Source organism: Pholcus phalangioides, unplaced genomic scaffold (genome assembly GCF_987345545.1).
Source record: "Pholcus phalangioides strain wild (caught in Gottingen) unplaced genomic scaffold, Ppha-v1.0 ptg000028l_1, whole genome shotgun sequence".
NCBI classification, from domain to species: Eukaryota; Metazoa; Arthropoda; class Arachnida; order Araneae; family Pholcidae; genus Pholcus; species Pholcus phalangioides.
The window spans coordinates 8,649,642-8,669,189 of record NW_028301618.1 but is presented as its reverse complement, the minus strand read 5'-3'; the positions used below and the strand labels follow the sequence as shown (position 1 = coordinate 8,669,189).

At 40.4% G+C, this 19,548-nt stretch overlaps 1 protein-coding gene across 1 annotated transcript; it reads left to right on the top strand.

Moving 5' to 3' along the window:
• The first annotated feature begins 65 nt into the window (after window positions 1-65).
• smo (smoothened, frizzled class receptor) lies at window positions 66-14,287 on the top strand. Its single transcript, XM_089252104.1, has 13 exons — window positions 66-190; window positions 1,738-2,012; window positions 3,325-3,555; window positions 3,694-3,903; window positions 5,668-5,840; window positions 5,980-6,196; window positions 6,345-6,468; window positions 7,552-7,644; window positions 7,909-8,017; window positions 9,562-9,744; window positions 9,843-9,982; window positions 10,074-10,214; window positions 11,623-14,287. Exons 2-13 carry the CDS (start codon window positions 1,752-1,754, stop codon window positions 12,696-12,698), a joined length of 2,958 nt encoding a protein of 985 aa, XP_089108230.1. The 5' UTR covers window positions 66-190; window positions 1,738-1,751; the 3' UTR covers window positions 12,699-14,287.
• Window positions 14,288-19,548: the final 5,261 nt, after the last annotated feature.

Below are 19,548 nucleotides of genomic sequence, written 5' to 3'. Positions count from 1 at the left end.
AGGTCCCTCTACCTAAATAAAAAGGAAATCATCTGGCGCAGACGACAATAACAAATTTCTATTTTGTGAGGAATGTCATGTGATGGTGGCTATGGAAACCTCGTGTTGAGTGGCCACCCACGTTGATTCGATTCATTGTTTTTGTTTACTTTGTTGTGATGGTATTTCCCGTTGTTTATTTTTTGTTTAGGTAATTGTTTACAAAAATTTGTGGTTATTTTGATGTTAATTACAAAAATATAAGTTAATTATTTCAATGGATTGAGGGATTGAATTAAAACGAGGGCATTTATTTGTTTTAACCGCCGAATTCGAATTGCTTTTTTTGTGTGGTTATGAGCGTGACTAGTGGATAAAAGTGAGTGGTTTTAAACATTGAATGGAATAGTTGTGGGCTCTCCCACATCCCTCAACAGTGGCCCAAGGCCAGTCTTTTTATGGGGGTCCCTCTATATACAGTTTGAAAAAAAAAGGACTCGTGAGGCCTGTCAACTCATCCCTTGTGGTGGCATAGACAGTGCATGGGCCCACCCGGGCCTCAAGAGAAGAGGGGCCTCACAAAAATGAGATCCGGTTGAAATTTTCTAGAATTCACCAGGTAGGGACTCAGAAAAACCACTTGGCCCGGGGGGCCCATGATGCTCTTATGACTGCCCTGGGCATAGAGTAGATAATTGGTGTCCCCACCCCCCATTTCTAGTGCAATTGAATAAAAAAATGTAATTTCCGTTATTACTGAGGGCCCAAATTTGACTTGAGGGGGCTTTGAGCGAGAATAGAGTGGACAGATCCATGGCTGTATCAACACCACTACTAAACCACACATGCACCTCGTCCACATTCCTCTGCGGAACCTCTAATGCAGAGCTCTTCAACATTTTTCTAGTCACAAGCACTGTCCGTACCCATCATCAAACGAAGAACATCCTTACAAAAAGTTTGACATACAATACGCCATCTGCCATCAGTTTTTTCTAACTATGAGTGAAGTGTAATGGTTGAGTAACTGTACCATTGTAGGCCTGCTGTTCTCTGTGACGAGACTATTAACAGTGACATCGGCCTGCGATTTATGCCCTTTCCAAAATTGTGGACCACAGGAAACCAACTTCAGCCTACCACCATTGCGTTGCGGCAATAGTGGGGTTTGAACCGGGGTCCTCATGATGCAAGTCCATTACTATGACCACTTGACCACCACAGCGGCGGCTGTATCAACACCATTGGACCCAACCGGGGGGGGGGGGGTGACTTGATAATGATATTTGGTTCTTTGATTTCCGAGAGTAAGAATGTAAATGGGTTGGCAGGCACACAGGGCTGGGTAGGGTTCTCAAAGCATGCCTTGCCCATGGTGCTGTCAGGATTGCCTTGTCTAGATGATATGATTGAGAAACCAGGAGAAATTGTTAATTCCTTAATTAAAAACTAGGGCATGTTGAAGAATCTTTCTTGGAGGGCATCTCAGTGATGAATTGCAGGGTAATTACTGGACCCAAATGCCTGTAATTGCCTGTTTGTGATTGTGATAATGCCTGGGGATCAACACCTTGTTTCGATAAGATATTATTGCCATCTAATGGCTATGTTAAGAATCAATGTCGTAAATGGTTAAATGATGCTAAGAGTTAATTTGAAAATTACCTCTTTTATTGTATGGCACTGTTGGACACCATAGAAGATCCTGGAAGATTCTTTGCTATCTGTTCTGATTCTATTTTTAAAATTTTTTGGCAGATTTTTCTCTCCACATGATGTCTAATTTGAGACGTTTCTACCTCGTTTCTGTCCTGATCCATGTCTTTGGCAGCTACGTGATCTGCAGTAGCCACCTGAACAAGCTTATGATGAAGTCAAGCCCGAACGATATCAGTCATGCTAATCCAAGGATATGCGTTCAGGAAGCAAAGTGTGAACCGATAGAGAACGCTACCTGTTACGGTATCACACTGCCCTACACGCACACATCTCTGGATCTTGCAGAAGATTCGCTTTCCTTGCTTGAAGTACAGGTACAGTATTTGTTTTTCCTGGCGAATGAATCGTCCAACTTACGTGGCTCTCATTATTGCCTATATTGACCCAATTAGTTCACACATTCTCATACACAATTTATCTAGTAGTATCAACACAAATGTGCAACCCGATATAATTTTATTGGATTTTTCTAAAGCTTTTGACAGGGTGCCCCATGATGAACTTTTACTTAAACTCCAAAATCTTGGCCTATGTGTTCAACTGCTTAAATGGGTTGAAGCCTTCCTCACTAATCACGATCAGTTCGTATACTTTGAGAGCCAGAACTCTCAATTCCTTAAGTCCAGCTTGTCCTGGGGTTTGGTTTTCTCGCTATTGTTATTTTCAATTTCTGTAAGCGATCTACCAAATTCCATCAATTTCCATATCAGTCTGTTTTCAAACGATTGTGTCATCTACCAAACAGTGCACAACAAATCTGACCAAGAATCTCTTCAACATAACATCAACATTATATCCTAATGATGTTCGTTCTGGCAATTACCCCTAAACTCCTCAAAAATGGTTTTTACGAAACTTACAAAAGATTTGATTTTTCTTACTCTATCAACAGCTCTATAATCACAGAGGTTTTTCATTATAAATATCTGGGTGTAATAATTTCTGCCAACCTCCGTTGGAACCACTATGTCGATTACGTCTCCCATGAGTCTCCAAAAACTTTTTGTTTCTTTGCTCAAATCTTAAAAGCTCCACCTTTCATCTCTGCTTCCAAGCCTATATCCTTCTAGTGCCTGTGAAGTTTGGGACCTCCATACACTCTCCAATACTAGCAAGTTAGAATCCATTCAAAATAAATCGGCCTGTTTCATTTTAAACTGCCTGTCTCTTCCTCCGTCTCTGTTACTGAACTTAAGCACCAACTTAATATCCGACTACATTCCATTTATAAAAACATCTCTCGATTCACTTTCTTTTTCAAAATCCTCCACAGCCTTTTCTCATATTCTAACCCAACCTTCCCATTTTCCCAAAGGAATTAATCATTCCCAAAAGTTGAAACCCATCTTTGCATCCGCAGATTGTTTCAAATTTAATTTCTTCCTACAAATAATAACTGATTGGAGCAACCTCCCATCAAACATTATTGATTGCACAATAGTTTCCGATTTTATTTGTAACATGCACCATCATCTCTTTCATATTTCACCACCCCATTGCAGGCCTCGGGCCAAGCAATATCGTATAAATAAATAAATAAAATATGGACTGCGCTTTCGGAAAATATGAACCAAAAATATAAGGAGTGTTGTCAATGTATTCAGATTAATTATTCTTATCCGACAGGACAACCTTGGTTTTTGGCAAGGTCTGAGGAGTGTTCCACGCTGCTGGGCAGTTGTCCAACCTCTCCTCTGTGCAGTATACATGCCAAAATGCGAGAACGAAACGTTGTCCCTGCCATCGCAAGAGATGTGCAAAGTCACAAGAGGACCATGCAGAGTCGTCCAGGAGAAACACGGCTGGCCCGCTTTCCTTAGATGCGAGAACAAGAAACTTTTCCCAACTGGATGCCGGGTGAGTATTGATTTGTATGAGTTCCGATACTCTGTTACATTGAATTATACCAGAGTATTTGTGTTCTTAGCATAGCACCAGCTGGTGTAATCTGTACCTGTGTATTCGATATCCTCATATGTTGATGTGTTTCCATAGAATCCTCTCCAAGAGCTTAAGTTCAACACTTCCTCGAAGTGCCTACCGCCGCTTGTCGAAACGGATAATGCTGACAGCTGGTACGGGAGTGTGGAAGGATGTGGACTGCAGTGTAGGAATCCTTTGTTCACAGAGGAGGATCACATGAAGGCCAGAAGCTTCATTGGATTCATGGCCTCAGTGTGCTTTGCAGCAAATCTTTTTGCTGTCGTAAGTAAAATTTCTCTTCACGTAAGAGTCCTCAAACTCACGGACTTATGAAATGTCTTCCCGTAGCTCTTCGGTTGTCGTTTCCAATGACCGTAAGTAGTTTCGCATTAATTTTTTTTTTTTGAGGAGTCAGAATCGAAATTACTGTCGACTGAACATTATTACATCTATGCTATTTGGGACCGATTTTCAAGAGTAAATATGGGAAATTGGTAGGCTGGTTCTTCAACCTGGGTAGGGGCCAGACAACTTTGGTGTCTACCGTTATGGAATAAGTCATGAAATGAAAGAGAAGGTCACCGATGTTTTCTGAATAGATTTTAAAATTTGTTTTTGTAAGTTCTTGCACTCAGTATAATTTCTGAAAAAATTATGGCTTTCTACCAGGCTTCCCATAGCATAAAAAGCCCCGATAGGTACCTGCAATCGGGCAGCGAGGGCTAATTGAAGGTGGTTTTCTCAGATTTCCAGGCTTTAAAGCATGAATGTGAGTCGATTCCTTTAAAATAAGTCATCACAACGAGCAGCAGAAACAATTGAGGTTTCTATTGTTTACTGCCAAAAAGTTGCCAAATTTTGGTTTCAGTGTGTGTTAGACACGCAGAATATGTAAAACATTTGGCACAAATACGTTTTTTTAGTTTCTATGGCAACTTTATGCCTGGAAGATTTGTCACTTCTGAATTTGGAAAACAGGTGACAGAGCACTTTAGGCACAAATTTTGTTTTTTCTGTAGCGTGTCTCTGACTTTTCTGAAGTGTAAATTAGTTATAGTAATGGTGGTCGAACATGTCTCAACTGTATCAAATTTTGTCATCGTTGCCGGACCAGGTGCAAATCCAGGGAGATGTTCAGGAGGAGTGATTTTTTCGTAGATTTGTGAAACTTTTCCATGTTTTATGGGACAGACCAGTTTTTGTCCATATTATTTTGCTTTTGGGAGAGGACAATTTCCCCCACCTCTGTGGATTCAAAGCCTTGGCTTGAATTTACCATTCAGCCAAGGGATGTCCTTGGTAGATGGACCATTAATTATTTATTTCACTGTTTGGGGCAGGCATTTGGAGCCAAAGACGCATTACCTAATACATGTTATCCAGCTTAGCATCTTGCCTGGAGTGATAGAACACACCGAGCAAATATCTGAGATTGGAAGCAAAGTAACATGCAATGATAAGCCCTGTTTCAAGCCGCAAAACATTGAAGGAAGGCAGAGAATATGGGAGGTGTGCAGAGTGGTCCTGGATTCTGAATGTCAGGCTGGAACTGAAAAAATATCGCTGTGGTTCTGTGATTGTTTCCAGTGTTTTCTCTTGGCAATGTTTGGCCTTTATCATGAAGCATGTTGCCTCTGTGTGTCTAAGTGCACACAGCTGTTGGGCCGCATGAAGCGCCACTCTAGGAAGAAAGCCAAATCTGAGTTGCAAGGGCAAAAAAAAAGAAAAAATGTGGTCAGGGAGTGCCAAAAATGGGTCCCATATGGGTCAAGGTTTTTCTTGAGCGCCCTTGCTGGCCGTTCTTCTACTTTGATTTTCATTCAACCCATGGTACACCTCTAGTGTACCATGACATCTCCCAGTTCATTTGAAAAGCATTCAGTATTCTTTTCTGTTACAAATCGGTGGATTCAAGATACCAGCATTGGCAACCTCTCTTGAATTATGGACTATTGTGAGTCATCTTTTTAGTTGTTGAAAGTTTTGATAAAATTACTATTTCCCCCCACAATGTATATGTAAAAATGTTTTTCTGTTTTCCCGCAGTTGACGTTTCTCATCAGCTGGAAGGTTTCGAACCGATACCCAGCCATAATAATCTTCTACATCAATGCCTGTCTTTTGGTCACTTGCCTTGGCTGGTTGATCCAGTTTGTCCCTGGCGCTAGGGAAGAAATCACATGTTTGCCTGACGGTACGATCCGTCGAAAGCAACCTAGGTAATACAAACTAAATTTCAAATCTTTTTTCTTGGTTTCAGTAAATGGAAATTAGACATTCATAGAAGTGCTCAGAGCGAAAATAATTGATTGTTTTTTATCTCTTTTTTTTTTTTTGTTTACCTTGTGTCAATGGCAGGTCTGGAGAACACCTGTGCAGCATAACGTTCATCCTAATCTACTCGTTCCTGATGGCTGCACTGGTGTGGTTTGTGATCCTTGCGTATGCTTGGTACATGCTGTTCAGGGAATCGGGCGCTCCAAAAGACATAGTGAAGAAGAAAGTGGCCTATTTCCATCTCTCCGCATGGTGCGTTCCACTGGTTTTGACGACGATAGTCATGGCAATGAAAGAGGTTAGACTCCTTTCAGTGTCTATGACGTACTTGGGAGGGATAGCATTGTGACATTGTCATGCTATTAAAAAAAATTTACAATTGCAATACCTTCTCTATAATATTTCACTGCTTATTAGTACGATTTCTTTTCCGATTTTTTTTCCAGGTCGATGGAGATTCGCTGAGCGGTATCTGTTTTGTTGGTTATGCAAATCCGATGATGAGGGTGTGGTTCTTGCTGGTACCAGTTGCTGCCGCTGCCGTGATTGGAGGTTTCTTCCTTGTTGCTGGTGAGTGACATTCATTGCTGTATCACTTGCTTCTTAGGATTTGTATTTGTTGCTGTATTCACTTTTTTATGTTTGTCAGAAACTTAAAAAATCATTTGATCAAGATTCAAATGCTATTAAGTTATCTCTAGGTTGGTTTTCCGGCTCATCTGAATGAATTTTTTGCTTTTTTGCCAAGGTTTTGGGATTCGCCAGCCATTTCCTTCTTATTGCAATTCATATTGTTAATATTTTAAGAAGCTATATCTTTGGAAGTTATCACAGAGTTCTCGTATCAGCATGAATAGCTTCTCTTTCTACTTTACTGCACACCAACTCCAGTCATACCAGTGGAGTTGGGTGGAAATGAATAAGCCATCTGTTGGTAGTCGCCCCACACTCAGTAGGTAAAGAACTTGCTTCTGATGTTGGATGCCCAGATTCGAACCCTTTGACCTTGACGGTAGCCTTCATAGTGGAAGACAAGCATCTTACCACTGCGCCACTCGTGTACTAGCTTCTCTTCTGGGAAATGCCCGGAGCTTATATATGAAATGGAATTAGTGAAGTCAATGATTCAATGCCACCATCCATTTCGCAGAATTCCAGCACTATAATAAGTTTGGCATTATATAAAATCATGATTGAACCTGTTGTAACCCCGATAAATGGAATATTTGTTCTCTGAAAATTTCTGGTGCCTCAAAAGCAGAACATTCCAAAATCAGTGATGTACATTAAAAATCAATCAGTGCTACTATATAACAATCTGGAAGAATATTAAGAAAGGCGTAGAAAGCACCATTATGGGATTTTTTACCACAGAACATTTCCAGTCAGCCGAGGGCTTGTTTCAAAACAATACAAAACATTCTGCTTTGAGATCTGGTGCTAATCCAAGTTGGCGTTACACCTGGGTTGAACTGTAGCTTGTAAATTCTCTTGCAACAGTAGCCACAGATAAAAAATATTTTTGATAGCCTAGAACTAAATTTTTCTTGGAGTGTCGTCAAGAAGTTTCAAAGAGGGATCTTAATGCCGGGAATCATCTCATCATTGAAATGACCTTGTTTCTAATTTGCTGTTTGTTTATCTCTTCTGTAGGTTTGTACACGTTGGTCAAAGTTAAACTGGGAAGTCAAGAAGTTGCCAACGAACAGGTCAAGAAGCGGATCCGGCACATGACTGCAAAAATTGGTAAGGGAGAAAATATATTTCCATGCATCTCTTCATCTAATGACGAGACTCAATTTTAATTTTCTCTTGTTGAGATTTTAACTGGTATGTACCAATTAGCTTCTAATGCTCTAATGTTTCGAGATTCAGTAACAGCCTGTGGCGATAGCTTCCCACAAACTTGCATACAGATAACAATGGTTTTTGAAGAAAGATCCTCAATGTAAACATATTTTTTGTGATACCTGGTGATCTAACAGTTAAAATTTTGTCTTGTTTCTCCAGGTGCATTCTTGTTGCTATCGTTCCTGTTTGTGCTGCTCACACTTGCCTGTCATGCCTTTGATTTCTCGTATCGGTCAACTTGGGAAGACGATCTCAGAGATTATATTATGTATGTATTTTTGTTTGCTTCATTTTATATGTGCATATTAAAATCAAGCAATCCTCAAAAATATGTTCAGATTAAACCCATTTAAGTAGATTTATTATGATGAATGGAAAAGTATATCTAATAGTGTGGCGGAATTAAAGAAAGCATTCCATGAGGAAGCCAGAATTCACTTTTTTTTTTCATTAGAAGAAGTCATCTTCTAGGTATTACAACTTCTTAAGGTCATAGGGTGGAGGGGTGTCTGCGAATACGAGCTAAGATTTGTTGTAATTATGTTGCATTAATTTAGTGTGATATGCATAAAGCCATGATTTTTTCATTCAGATTTAAAAAAAACAAAGGTCATGAAAAAAACATGGGCAAGGATTGACATTGTTGTGCAACAAATCCTTGTCATATGAAAGTGTGTCTGAAGAAAAACTCACTGAAAGAAAAATTCACCAACAAACAGTTCATTGGCAGATAATTCATGAACAGTAAAATTCACCAACCTCAGTTTGAAGCTCAAAAGATTGAGCAAGTGACTAAGTGACTCTTGCCAAATTCCTCACTTGGTTATTCACTCATTTGCTTGCTCACTTACCCACTTGCTTATGGAAATTTGATTTTTTTGTTCTGCGATGAAAAAATAGAAGGTCGATAGTAATTGCAGCTTTCTATGTATGATCTTTGCATTTTGTTTTGCAGTATTATATGACAAATTTCTTTGTACAGTGAAACCTCTTTTGTGGCCACCAGTGGGACAAAAGAAATTGTTCATAAAAGAGGGGTGACCATTAATCAGGTGTTTGAAATGCATACTTTTATTATACAGGGGAAATTATAATTTGGCTGTAAAAGAAATGTGGCCACATCTGAGGGGTGTCTGTTAAGAGGGGCTTTACTGTATAAGGATCGGTTAGATTGGAATCCATATCGAAGGTGCAATGTTGAATCTGCATCAGTGCATGTATTAACATGGAACCGGAACAGATGACAGAAATTATATGGGTTTGGTCGGTGTCTGTTGTTGACACAATGGGCGGCCCTGTGGTGTTTTTTGTTTTTTACATGACATTGTTCAAAAACATTCTGGAAGAGAAGTAGAGGCCTGTCTTGAAGAGTGATTTTGAGGCAGACATAAATTAATTGGGCTCAAGTGAACGTAGATGATCAAAAATTCAGCTCACAATGCAACTGTGTTATGAGAACGCATGTAATCCATGTCAACTAAAACACTTTTTGCTAAGGGCTGAAAAACTGCAGAAATTAGAGGACCTTGCGATGATAGGGTCAAAGATGTTTGATTAGTCAGTGAATATATATTGTTTACATTTTTGAGCTTTCATAATCAGGGGGTCTGAGCGAATGCCCCATTTGCACAGAAATTAGGCATTGGGTTTCGGTGGTCCCACCTTGGCCCCATGATGACTCTAGTGTCACTTCCGAAAGGCTATCTCTACACTTCAATGTTGTAACTTGAAACTTGAACTGATATGCATCCAATAACTGTTGATGTTCTAACTACTCAAGATGTTTCTTGTTCCTTTTTTTTCTTGTTAAAGATGTCTTGCGACATTCTCGTCATCGTCATCATCCATGGCTCACACGACGTGCATGCAGAACAGCCGTCCTAGTGTCTCGATGGTCCAGATCCATCTCATGGCATTCTTTGGCTTCAGCATCGTTATGTCTTCATGGACCTGGACGAGAATTTCTGTCAAGTCTTGGAAGCTGTTCTTTTTCAAGTATGTATTTTCTGATATTGAATATTTATTCTTGTTTTTGAATCCCATCTTTTTCGTTCAGTTGTAATCTGGGAATTTTCTCCTCATTGTGTCCACAGGCTTTGTTGCGAACCTCCAAAAAATGAAGGCATGGCAATAAAACGGCACCAACTGATTGCAAAGGCCTTCCAGCACAGGAACGAGATAAACCAGGGCAGATTTTCATTCAGCCTCAATAGCACTCATGATGATCCTGTCGGTAAGAGCAAAACAAATCTTTATTGTGTTAAAATAGTTAGTCAAAATTTTCTGCCATTGGTGAATTTTCTGTTTTTTATGAATCTCTGCAGGAATGAACCTGGACGTTAACAGCATTGCTTCTTGTGAGATGTCAACTTCCTGGGCTGCAGCATTGCCTCAGTTTTTAAGTAGAAGAAATGCCATGACCAATTTTGGACCTATCGGACTGAAACAGTATTCGTCAGCATCAGGTAAGTGATTCAAATCATAGTCGATTCATAAATGCTTCTGTCAAGATCGATAAGACACTTGTCTGCGTTAAAGCAAATTTGGGTGTTTCTAGTTAGATACCCGTTCTCTCAGAATTAGTATACAGGTACAACAGAAACAGCCTCAAGATGGCTGCAGAGCACATTTCTATTGCAAGAAACACTGGCTTTCTTCTCAACCAAGTAAAGATGTATGGATGGATATCCCATTCAGCACATTGCTGGAAACCCTGCAGCTTCTTTGAACTTCAGCTTTCAGTGACTGGCTGCAGATTTTCAATGGGAAGGTGATGTTTTTAAATTGCTTTTCCGAAGGATTCAGAATTGTTCAAGGTACGGTTCAAATCATCACTTTAGATATGACTGCTCCAATGAGATGAAATAAATTGTAGGTCCCTGTCTAATTAGCCCTCGTGTGCAGAAAATGACTGTTGTGCGACAAAAATGATCAAATGAGATGAGGATATCTATCCAAAGTATCTAAAAGCAACTAGAATGATTTTCGTGGAAAAGAGAGTCCCGTTACAGCACATGCTTTGATTACTAAATGTGTCTCGCTTGGGAAACTTATCTTTGAACTTAATGCTGTGGTGTTTGAAAAATACAGGGTTGGCAACAGCACAACAGTCTTTTGACTGATCATCAGCCAAGAAACTGCCTTGGGACCAACTCTCAATGACAGAAGTTTACAGCAGTGTTTAATTCCCCCCCCCCCCCATCCATGACCAGCCTTCGGACCATTTTTTCTTCCTGTTTTGCCCCTTTACCAGGGTTTCCCCCCCACAACCAGAACAAATACCCTTCCTACGTCTTAAACATTTTCATATCCCTGACCTAAATTCCTGTTAACTTCCACCATTTTGCTCGAGGGGGGGTATGGGATTCTAAAAGTACCATACATACCGTTCCTATATTGAAGAATTCTGTTTATATAAGGGTCAGTTTATGGGAGGGGGGGGGGAATGTAACCTGGGTTTTTTTAAATAAAATCTACTATCCCCTACCACAGCCCCTGAGAACTCATTCTTATTATTAACCAATTAACATAATCAGTCTGATTTCATGATGTAGTTTCTGTTCCTAATCGGAAAAAAAAAAAGAGTTAAAAATGAGCTCAGGATTTCAAAACATTTAAAAGTTTTTTAGATTGATACAATTTTCCAGTTTATGTACCATATTTATATCTTTTTTTTTTACTAAGGCTTGTCATCCAGTGGAAGCTACTATGAACAAAAACCAGTTGTGTGTATGCACAAAGCTGCTATAGCAGTCTTGCTCATGCACATGACTTGTTTTCACTCTGGTTAGCTTCCAGTGGATGGTCAGCCTAAATGTGTCATGTTTGTCTTCTCTCTCTCTCTTATGCTTCTTCCTTCTGTTCTGCCCTTAGACATCAGCGCCCGTAGAATCTCCCTGGATTCCTTCCACCACCAGCAAAATCTGGACTCGCTGAGCCTGCAGATAAGTGAGCAGGAATATGCTCATGTCCTGCGTCACCAGCGGCGCAAGACACGCAAGGAGCGGGAGCGCTTCCTCAGGGCCAACCGTATTGCACCCTGGTTCCCAGGCGGCCGCAGAGGTAGCGACACTTCCATCCAGAGCTCTATAATAGCCGCTGCAGTTGCAGCCAGGGCCACAGCCAAAGTGACCAAGGCTACAAGTACTGGTGACTTGGATGTGCAGATGATGATGATGACGATGCCACAGCAGCCTCTGCTACCACCACACCTGGCACGGCCAGTCGTGCAGCCAATCAGCAACCGACTGAGGCTCCAGCGACCCTTGGTTCAGAACCTGCAGCTACCGTTCACGCATGGTATGGCAGACAACTCTCACTGCCCTCATTCCCAGGCCGGTGGTGTTGGTGCAAAGTCTGGCCCAGAGACTGGGTACTTGACGACGGGCCTGAATTCAAGGAATGCAGCGCACAGTCCTGTTGGGCCTCTTTTCAGCCAGACGTATGGCCTTGCATCCCAGCAGCTTCCTCTGGGGTACTTTGCACAAATGCTCTACGCTGGAATTGGGGCCACTCAGTATCCTGCCAACTACCTGCAAATGGCGGCAATGGCCGCAGCAACCATGAACAATATGGGTGGTGGCTTCCCTTGTGCCACCAGGGCACAGCTCGTTGACGTCAGTGGACATAACCAGGGTTCAGACCAGGTCCACACACCTCTAATACCTCTCCACCCGAAAGTGGACAGTGCCAGTGAGACTGAGTACTTCCCGATCGCGATGTCTGACAGTGAGTTTACGGACGGTGGTCTCTCTGCGCTGATCCAGGAACATTCCATGAGAGTCGCCTCACAGTGTGGTGCCGGTGCTGCGCCTTTCAATGGCAATCACCATCACATTTGTGTTCAATCACCATCATCACCGCCGCACAGTGAGGCACCGCCACCATCGCCTGTAGATTCAGAAAGTAACTTTTGTGATTTCACATTCGGCATTGCCGAGCCAGAATGAGCTAACAGGGTACCATAGTGGGAAAGTCACAAAATGAGAAAGAATGTCACAATTTTTTAATGAATTATCAGTTTTTTCCGGCAAGTTCCCATGCTAGGTTTTATCCCTGAAAATCATGGCCTTTTATTGGGCTTTCCACCTTGAAATCCCGATGGGTTTCTGCAATCGTGCAACTAATATTAATTTGCCAATGTTGCCAAATAACCAGTGAACATGAACTGAGTTGGCACAAAATTTCTTGTGTTTTGCAACAGACTCTGTGCCTTATAGCTGACATGAACCATATCAGAGCAATTTCTCCTGTGCCTTGCAGCAGACATGAACTGGATTGAGCCTTGCAGAGGACATTAACTAAGTTGGCGCAACACCCTCTGTGCATTTTAGCTGGCATAAACTGAGCTGGGACAGCACTGCCCATGTCTTCCAACAAGGGTGAGTTGAAACAGCATCACTTTTTCGCCTGGTGTCTTACAGCAGATGAGCCAAGTTGAGACATCACTCTGTGCCTTACGAAATACATGAACCAGGTTGACACAACGTCTCCCTGATCTTGCAATGAGTATGAACTGAGTCGACAGAGTGTCACTACTACTTCACCAAACACCAACTCTGGCCATATCGCTATATTGCAATTTACTAGCACCCTACACCAAACATGAAGGGAGTGGAGATGCCAATTGTCACGAGCAGTACCTCAGAAACTTATGGAAATTGGGTTCACAGTGATAGTGTGTGTGTGTGTTATAACCACCAAAGTGCCATGTTTCTTTTGATTAATTAGCCATGACGTTTTTTCCTGTGTTTTGGAATCTCATCGTTTTCCTGAATGTCTTCCTTACGTGCCAAAGACATTGTCTTCTGTTTTCATTCCTTCTTGGAAACCTCAGTATTTAATATTTTACACTTGTTATAGCATTGTTATCTTGTTAATATTCGACACGGATCTAGTTTTTTTTTTCTTATTGCTGAAGAGAATCTCACTCACGGATGTTGCTGAAATATTTGTTAGAATAATCGTTTATGAACTTATATGACCCGTGCTGCAGAATTTCTGTAACTATTTGTGGCCATCATCACGGAAGAAAGTTGGTTTTGGATGATACACATTGTATCAATGTTCCCGTGTTGTAGATTCATCAATGCAGGTCATGAATTTGATTTTAAGTTTATTGCTACCTGTTGCTGCCTGGATTTTTGCCATATACTTCAAGGGTGGCCAACCCGCGACACGTGTGCTACAATCGGCATGCCATGGTATCAGGAACGGCATGTGAGCGCTTTTCAACAAAAGTGAAGAAATTCCACTCAATTTTTCAATCAAAGAAACTGTCTCAAATTTTTAAACAACCATTTTGTTAGGCCGTGATTACACTATAAAAGTTTTGTAAAAAATTTTTTTTATAAAACTTGAAAATGCAACCGATAGTCAAATCTGTTACATTGAAGTAAATGTAACCAATAAGCTTATTACAATGTAGATAGACAGATATTTCCTTTATTTAAAATTTTCAAACACAGTTACAAAATATTTAGGGGCTAAGCAGGCTTGTGAGCCCAAAAAACATTAATCGATGCATGTCTGTCAGCATAAATAATAACAAAAGAAAAAAAATGTAAAAAAAAAATCAACGTGAAAAAAAATACACTAGCGGGAAATAAAATCCCAACACCAAGAAGGAGTTGGGCTAGATAAACAAAATTTGGGAGGCGTGTTTTCACATCTGAAAGATGATGCCTATTCAAATTTTACACTAGGCGAATAAGAGTGGCGCTAGTAGCGCCACTATGATCATGCAACTCATGTTTGCTTTAAATATGTGATATAAACTTTGTGAGAGCGTTATATTTATTTTCCGGACTGGACAGCATAAGCTACATTTGAGTCAAGAATGCCTTTAAGGAGACGAAGAAGGCAGTATCATCAGCTTACTGAGTTTGAACAAGGCGGCCGTGTTATAGTTTTACGAGAAGGTGCATTTTCTTTCCGTTATATTGGGGAAAGACTTGGCAGGCATGTATTCACCGTGCATAATTGTTGGCAGTAGGAGTTACGGGAAGTTGCTGGCCACTACTGAGAAAGAAGACTGCTGTATTTGCGACATGGCTGTGGCGCATCGTACTGCATCTACAGCAGAAATTAGAGCTGTTGTCCCCAGAGTAACACAGTGAACTGTAACAAATTGATTACTTGAGGGGACAGCTCCAAGCCAGACAGCCTGTAGCATTCATTCCGCTAACTCCAAATCACTACCATCTGTGACGTCAGTGGTGTAAAATTAGAGCTCATTGGAGGGCGGAGTGGAGATCTGTTGTGTTCTAAGATGAGAGCTGTTTCTGTCTTGGTGCCAGCGATGGTCGTACATTGGTAAGAAGGAGGCCAGGTTAGCACTCGGAACCAAGCTGTCTGCAGCATAGACATATTGGACCTACACCAGGAGTTATGGTCTGGAGATCTATTTCCTATGACAGCAGGAGCACTCTCGTCGTTATTCCTAGCACCTTGACAGAAAATTTGTTCGTCAGATTGGTGATTGAACCGGTTGTGCTGCCATTCATGAGTAGTATTCAAGGGGGGTGCTTTCCAACAGGATGACACTCATACCACTACTGAAGTCCAGACAAGACCCGGGCTCTGTCCCTTGAGGGATATAAGCCCTTTACCCTATTGGGTTGGGTCTCATACCACTACTGTCACCCAATGTGCTCTACAGAGTGTCAACATGTTGCCTTGGCCTGCGAGATCACCAGATCTTTCTCCCATCGAGCACGTGAGAGACATTATTAGAAGACAAATCCAGTGTCATACACAACCAGCATTAACCCTGTTGTGGATTTGACTGACCAAGTGCAACAGGCATGGAACTCCATCCCACAAAATGGCATACAGCACCTGTGTATGACACAATGCATGCACGCTTGCATTCACAATTGGCAACTACGATGGTTATTAATGTACCACCATTTCACATTTGAAATTAATCTGTTAGTAAAGTTGTGTAAAACTAGCTGGGGTTCAGGAAGAGTAAGTCGTGTGTAATGAACCTCCTTTCCTTGTATGATCATGTGACTAACGCTTTGGGTACAGGCAAAAACGTTGATGTTGTCTATCAAAGGCATTCGATTGGGTCCAACATGGCAAACCCTTGAAGCATTTTTACATGAGATTGGCATTGGAAGCTTGTTGAATTGGATAGAATCATGGTGTAAAGATAGATCGCAGTGGGTTATGGTGAGAATGGAGAATTTTCTAATTGGACAGGTTTCACAAGTGGAGTCTCTTAAGGAAATGTCATTGGGCCCACTTTTTTTCATTTTTTATCGCTAAACTTCAAAGCAAATTCACAGATGGCGTGAAGCTAATGGGAGTAGTCTGGAATACAAGCAATAGGAATATGCTAGTCAAACTTGAACATGGACAAATGAACGGAGCATGACTTTCAGCCTTGACAAGTGCATGGTTCCTCACTTTGGTTTGAGCAACGCATTTATGATTTTTGAATGATAGAGAGCAACTTATTCCTGATGCAGTTAAGATCACAGATGCGGGAATTCTCAGGATTTCTTAGCAAAGTTCAGCCGTGGTCAAAAAAGTAAATGGAATGTTTGCAACAAGTGCCCCCAAGCATTTTTAATTTTTCAAATAAGAGTCTTCAGCTGCTGGAATCAGAAAATAGAGACCAATGCATCAGAAGATTACCCCGAATGCATGTGTATACGCTTGCTGTATAAATTTTAATTACTTAAGTTGAAGACTTTGATGGAGATGGAAAACACTGCGTATTTCACTTGCCATCAAGATTCTGTTCATGTGATTTGCTACAACATTGATACAGCTTTTTGGATGTGGGGGGGCAAATGAAACAGTGATCTTCATACAAGTCTTCAAGTTCTGGAATGAATGCACACCCAGTCCACTTGGGCTCAGTAGTCTGTCTTCTGATGCATTGGTCTCGATTTTTTTGGCTCCAGCAGCTGAAAACTTTTTTTTGAAGAAGGAGAATGAAGTTTTCTTCAAGAATTTGACATTTCCCATCAAACTTTATTGATGTTTCGGTGGATTCGTGGTATTTGATGATGGTACTTAATGCTATTCATATGGAGAGATTGTGGCGTCATACTAAAAGGGAAAAGCCAAATTTAAGAAAGCTGTTATTGCCTTACAAGAACGGCAATAGGAGCCATGGTTGAGACTAACTGACTTGGTTCTTAAATTCCATAGTCAAGGTCAAAGATGGCCACAGTACAATTTGTATTCTTACTATTCAGCATGAATTTTTTCATGCTGGGCTCTATATTTGCAGAAATATCCAGTTTTACTCTTCAAACATAATGTTGCGATTGAACTGTTTCTAGGTTCACATACATGACCAGGAAAGACAAAAAAGCCACTTATTCAATCAAGCTGATATCCATTTTCATGAAGATATTCATGTAATGATCTGTTTAAATTCAGGTGTTCCAATCTTTTAAACAAAGAAGAAAAAGTAATTTGACATTTTAAGTCCCGTTCAATCTCTATTTTATCAAAGTTTTTCACTACCGATATAATCAAGAAGAACCTATTAAAAGATAGAAATGCAAAATTATACTACCATTCAGTAAATTCAGGCTTTCAAACTTAAGCATTTGGTGAACAGTGTTTGCAAGTTCACATGCAATGTTTTAATTTTTCTTTTAGAGAAACGTCTATATAGCATAGCTGCTATATAGGTCTGGTTCTGGAAATTTTTCAAGTGTAAGTGAATAATATTTTTGTGATAAAAATGGCCGCCTTCTGTAGCCACGTAGTACGCAGAATTCAAGATTCGGCCTTGGCCAAGTCTCACTTTAAATAGGGGACTCTCAAACTTACTTCCCCTTACTTTAATCAATGCTTATACATGGCTCCCCAGAGCAGTTAAACAAAAAAAATCTCTTTGATAAACCTTTGTTGAACTGTCACATCATGGCACCCCTGACAAAGGTTTGCGGCGCACAGTTTGAGAACCCCCTGCTGTAAATGAAAAATGTTGTACATAAAAACTAATTCTTGTATTCTTTGTAATATTTTTAAATTATTTTTTGTACATATCGGCATTTATGTGTATTTGTTATTGTTGGCATCGATCGAAGAGGCTTTTTTGCCTTCATCAGTAAATATTATATTGTTCAAGGTCTTTGTATGGAATTTTTTTATCTGCACTGTTAATTACTAATCTCGCTAATTGGCAGCTATAATATGGCTATGCCAATAGTTGTTATCAGGGCCCGTATGGTGATGATACGTTCATCACTCAACTTTTATCTTCCTTTATAGGTAACAAATAAAGTTTAGGATCAATTCCATGTAAATTTAGTATATAATAAAAATTCGAAGAGCTTGCCACACTTGACCAAACAATAAGTGAAAGTGAATTCAAGAAATTCTGATCCTATATGGGATGTTGAGAGGGGGGGGGGATTTTCATTTTATATAAAAGGGTACTGTGGTAGAGTGCGAAGGTTTTTAACAACTGGCTGTTGCGAAGATGAATTTTTGGAAAGGGAGAAAATTCAACTGCCTTTGCATTGAATCGAACCCACGTCCTTTCGCTTTCCTGGTGAACGCACTAGACTACAAAGGCAACAAATCTCCCAATCTTTTTTTGGAGCTCGGGTGCACTGAATGGGACCATACATGGACAGCCGGACCTGACTCGGGCCAAACTCACAACTGCTGACGCTACCATCAGACGGCAACTTATGCAAGGATGATGCCGTTCTCCGCTACCATGCGAAAGTTTTTTTTTTAACAACTGGCTGTTGGGGAGATGAATTTTTGGAAAAAGAGAAAATTCACCTGCCTCTGCAGGGAATCGAACCCACGTCATCCTTGCATAAGTCGCCATCTGGTGGTAGCGTCAGCAGTTGTGAGCTTGGTCTGAGTCAGATCTGGCTGTCCATGTGTGGTCCCGTTCAGTGCACACAAGCTCCAAGGAAATATTGAGAGATTTGTTCCTTTGTAGTCTAAGGCGTTCACCCGGAAAGTGAGAGGATGTGGGTTTGATTCCTCGCAAAGGCAGTTGAATTTCCTCTCTTTCCAAAAATTCATCTTCGCAACAGCCAGTTGTTAAAAAACTTTCTCATGACAGCTGAGAGTGACATCATTCTTGCATACTTGCATGTACTACAGAGAGAATTTTGAAATTTTCACACGTTGGATGATTTTCATTCCGTAAGAATGCTGCATGTAGTAAGATTTCTTAAGCTTCATTTTGCTTTGGGAATATTGAAGAACTGATGACGCGTACATAAGATCAATCTTCAGCATTCTGGTTTGCAGTCTTGCGGAAAAGTGTGGAGTGTATTGATACTATCAGTAAAGTCAGTGTGCTAAAAGTGGGGTAGGTCGATTTGCTATCTGGAAATTTGAAAAAATGAAGAGGGAAAAAGTAGACGTATTACCAGCAGAAAAATGTTTTATGGCTTTTGGGAATATCTCTCTCCCTCTAAAGGTTTTGAAATTGAAGAGGCTGACTAGATCAGATCCCTCCTCGCCAACCATCCCCAATAGCATCTGTTGATGTTGATTGAAGTTTATCTTGTGTTTTCACAGAAATTTCTATATCTTCTTGTAGATTACGTAACCCACTCATAAATAATGAATTGTTTATTTAAAAAATTCCATTGGCAATTTTTGATGAAATGAATGGGATTTTCGATAGATACTGTAGGAAATTCTTTTTCGTTTACCTGCAATCACAATATAACGACTGGTTCGGTTTCTAAAGAATTATTTTTTTGTTGTTGTTTTAACAGCATTTTTAGTCACTTTTTGGGGAATTTTTATTTTAGTTTTCAAGATAATTTTTCAAATTTTTAAAATATTTTT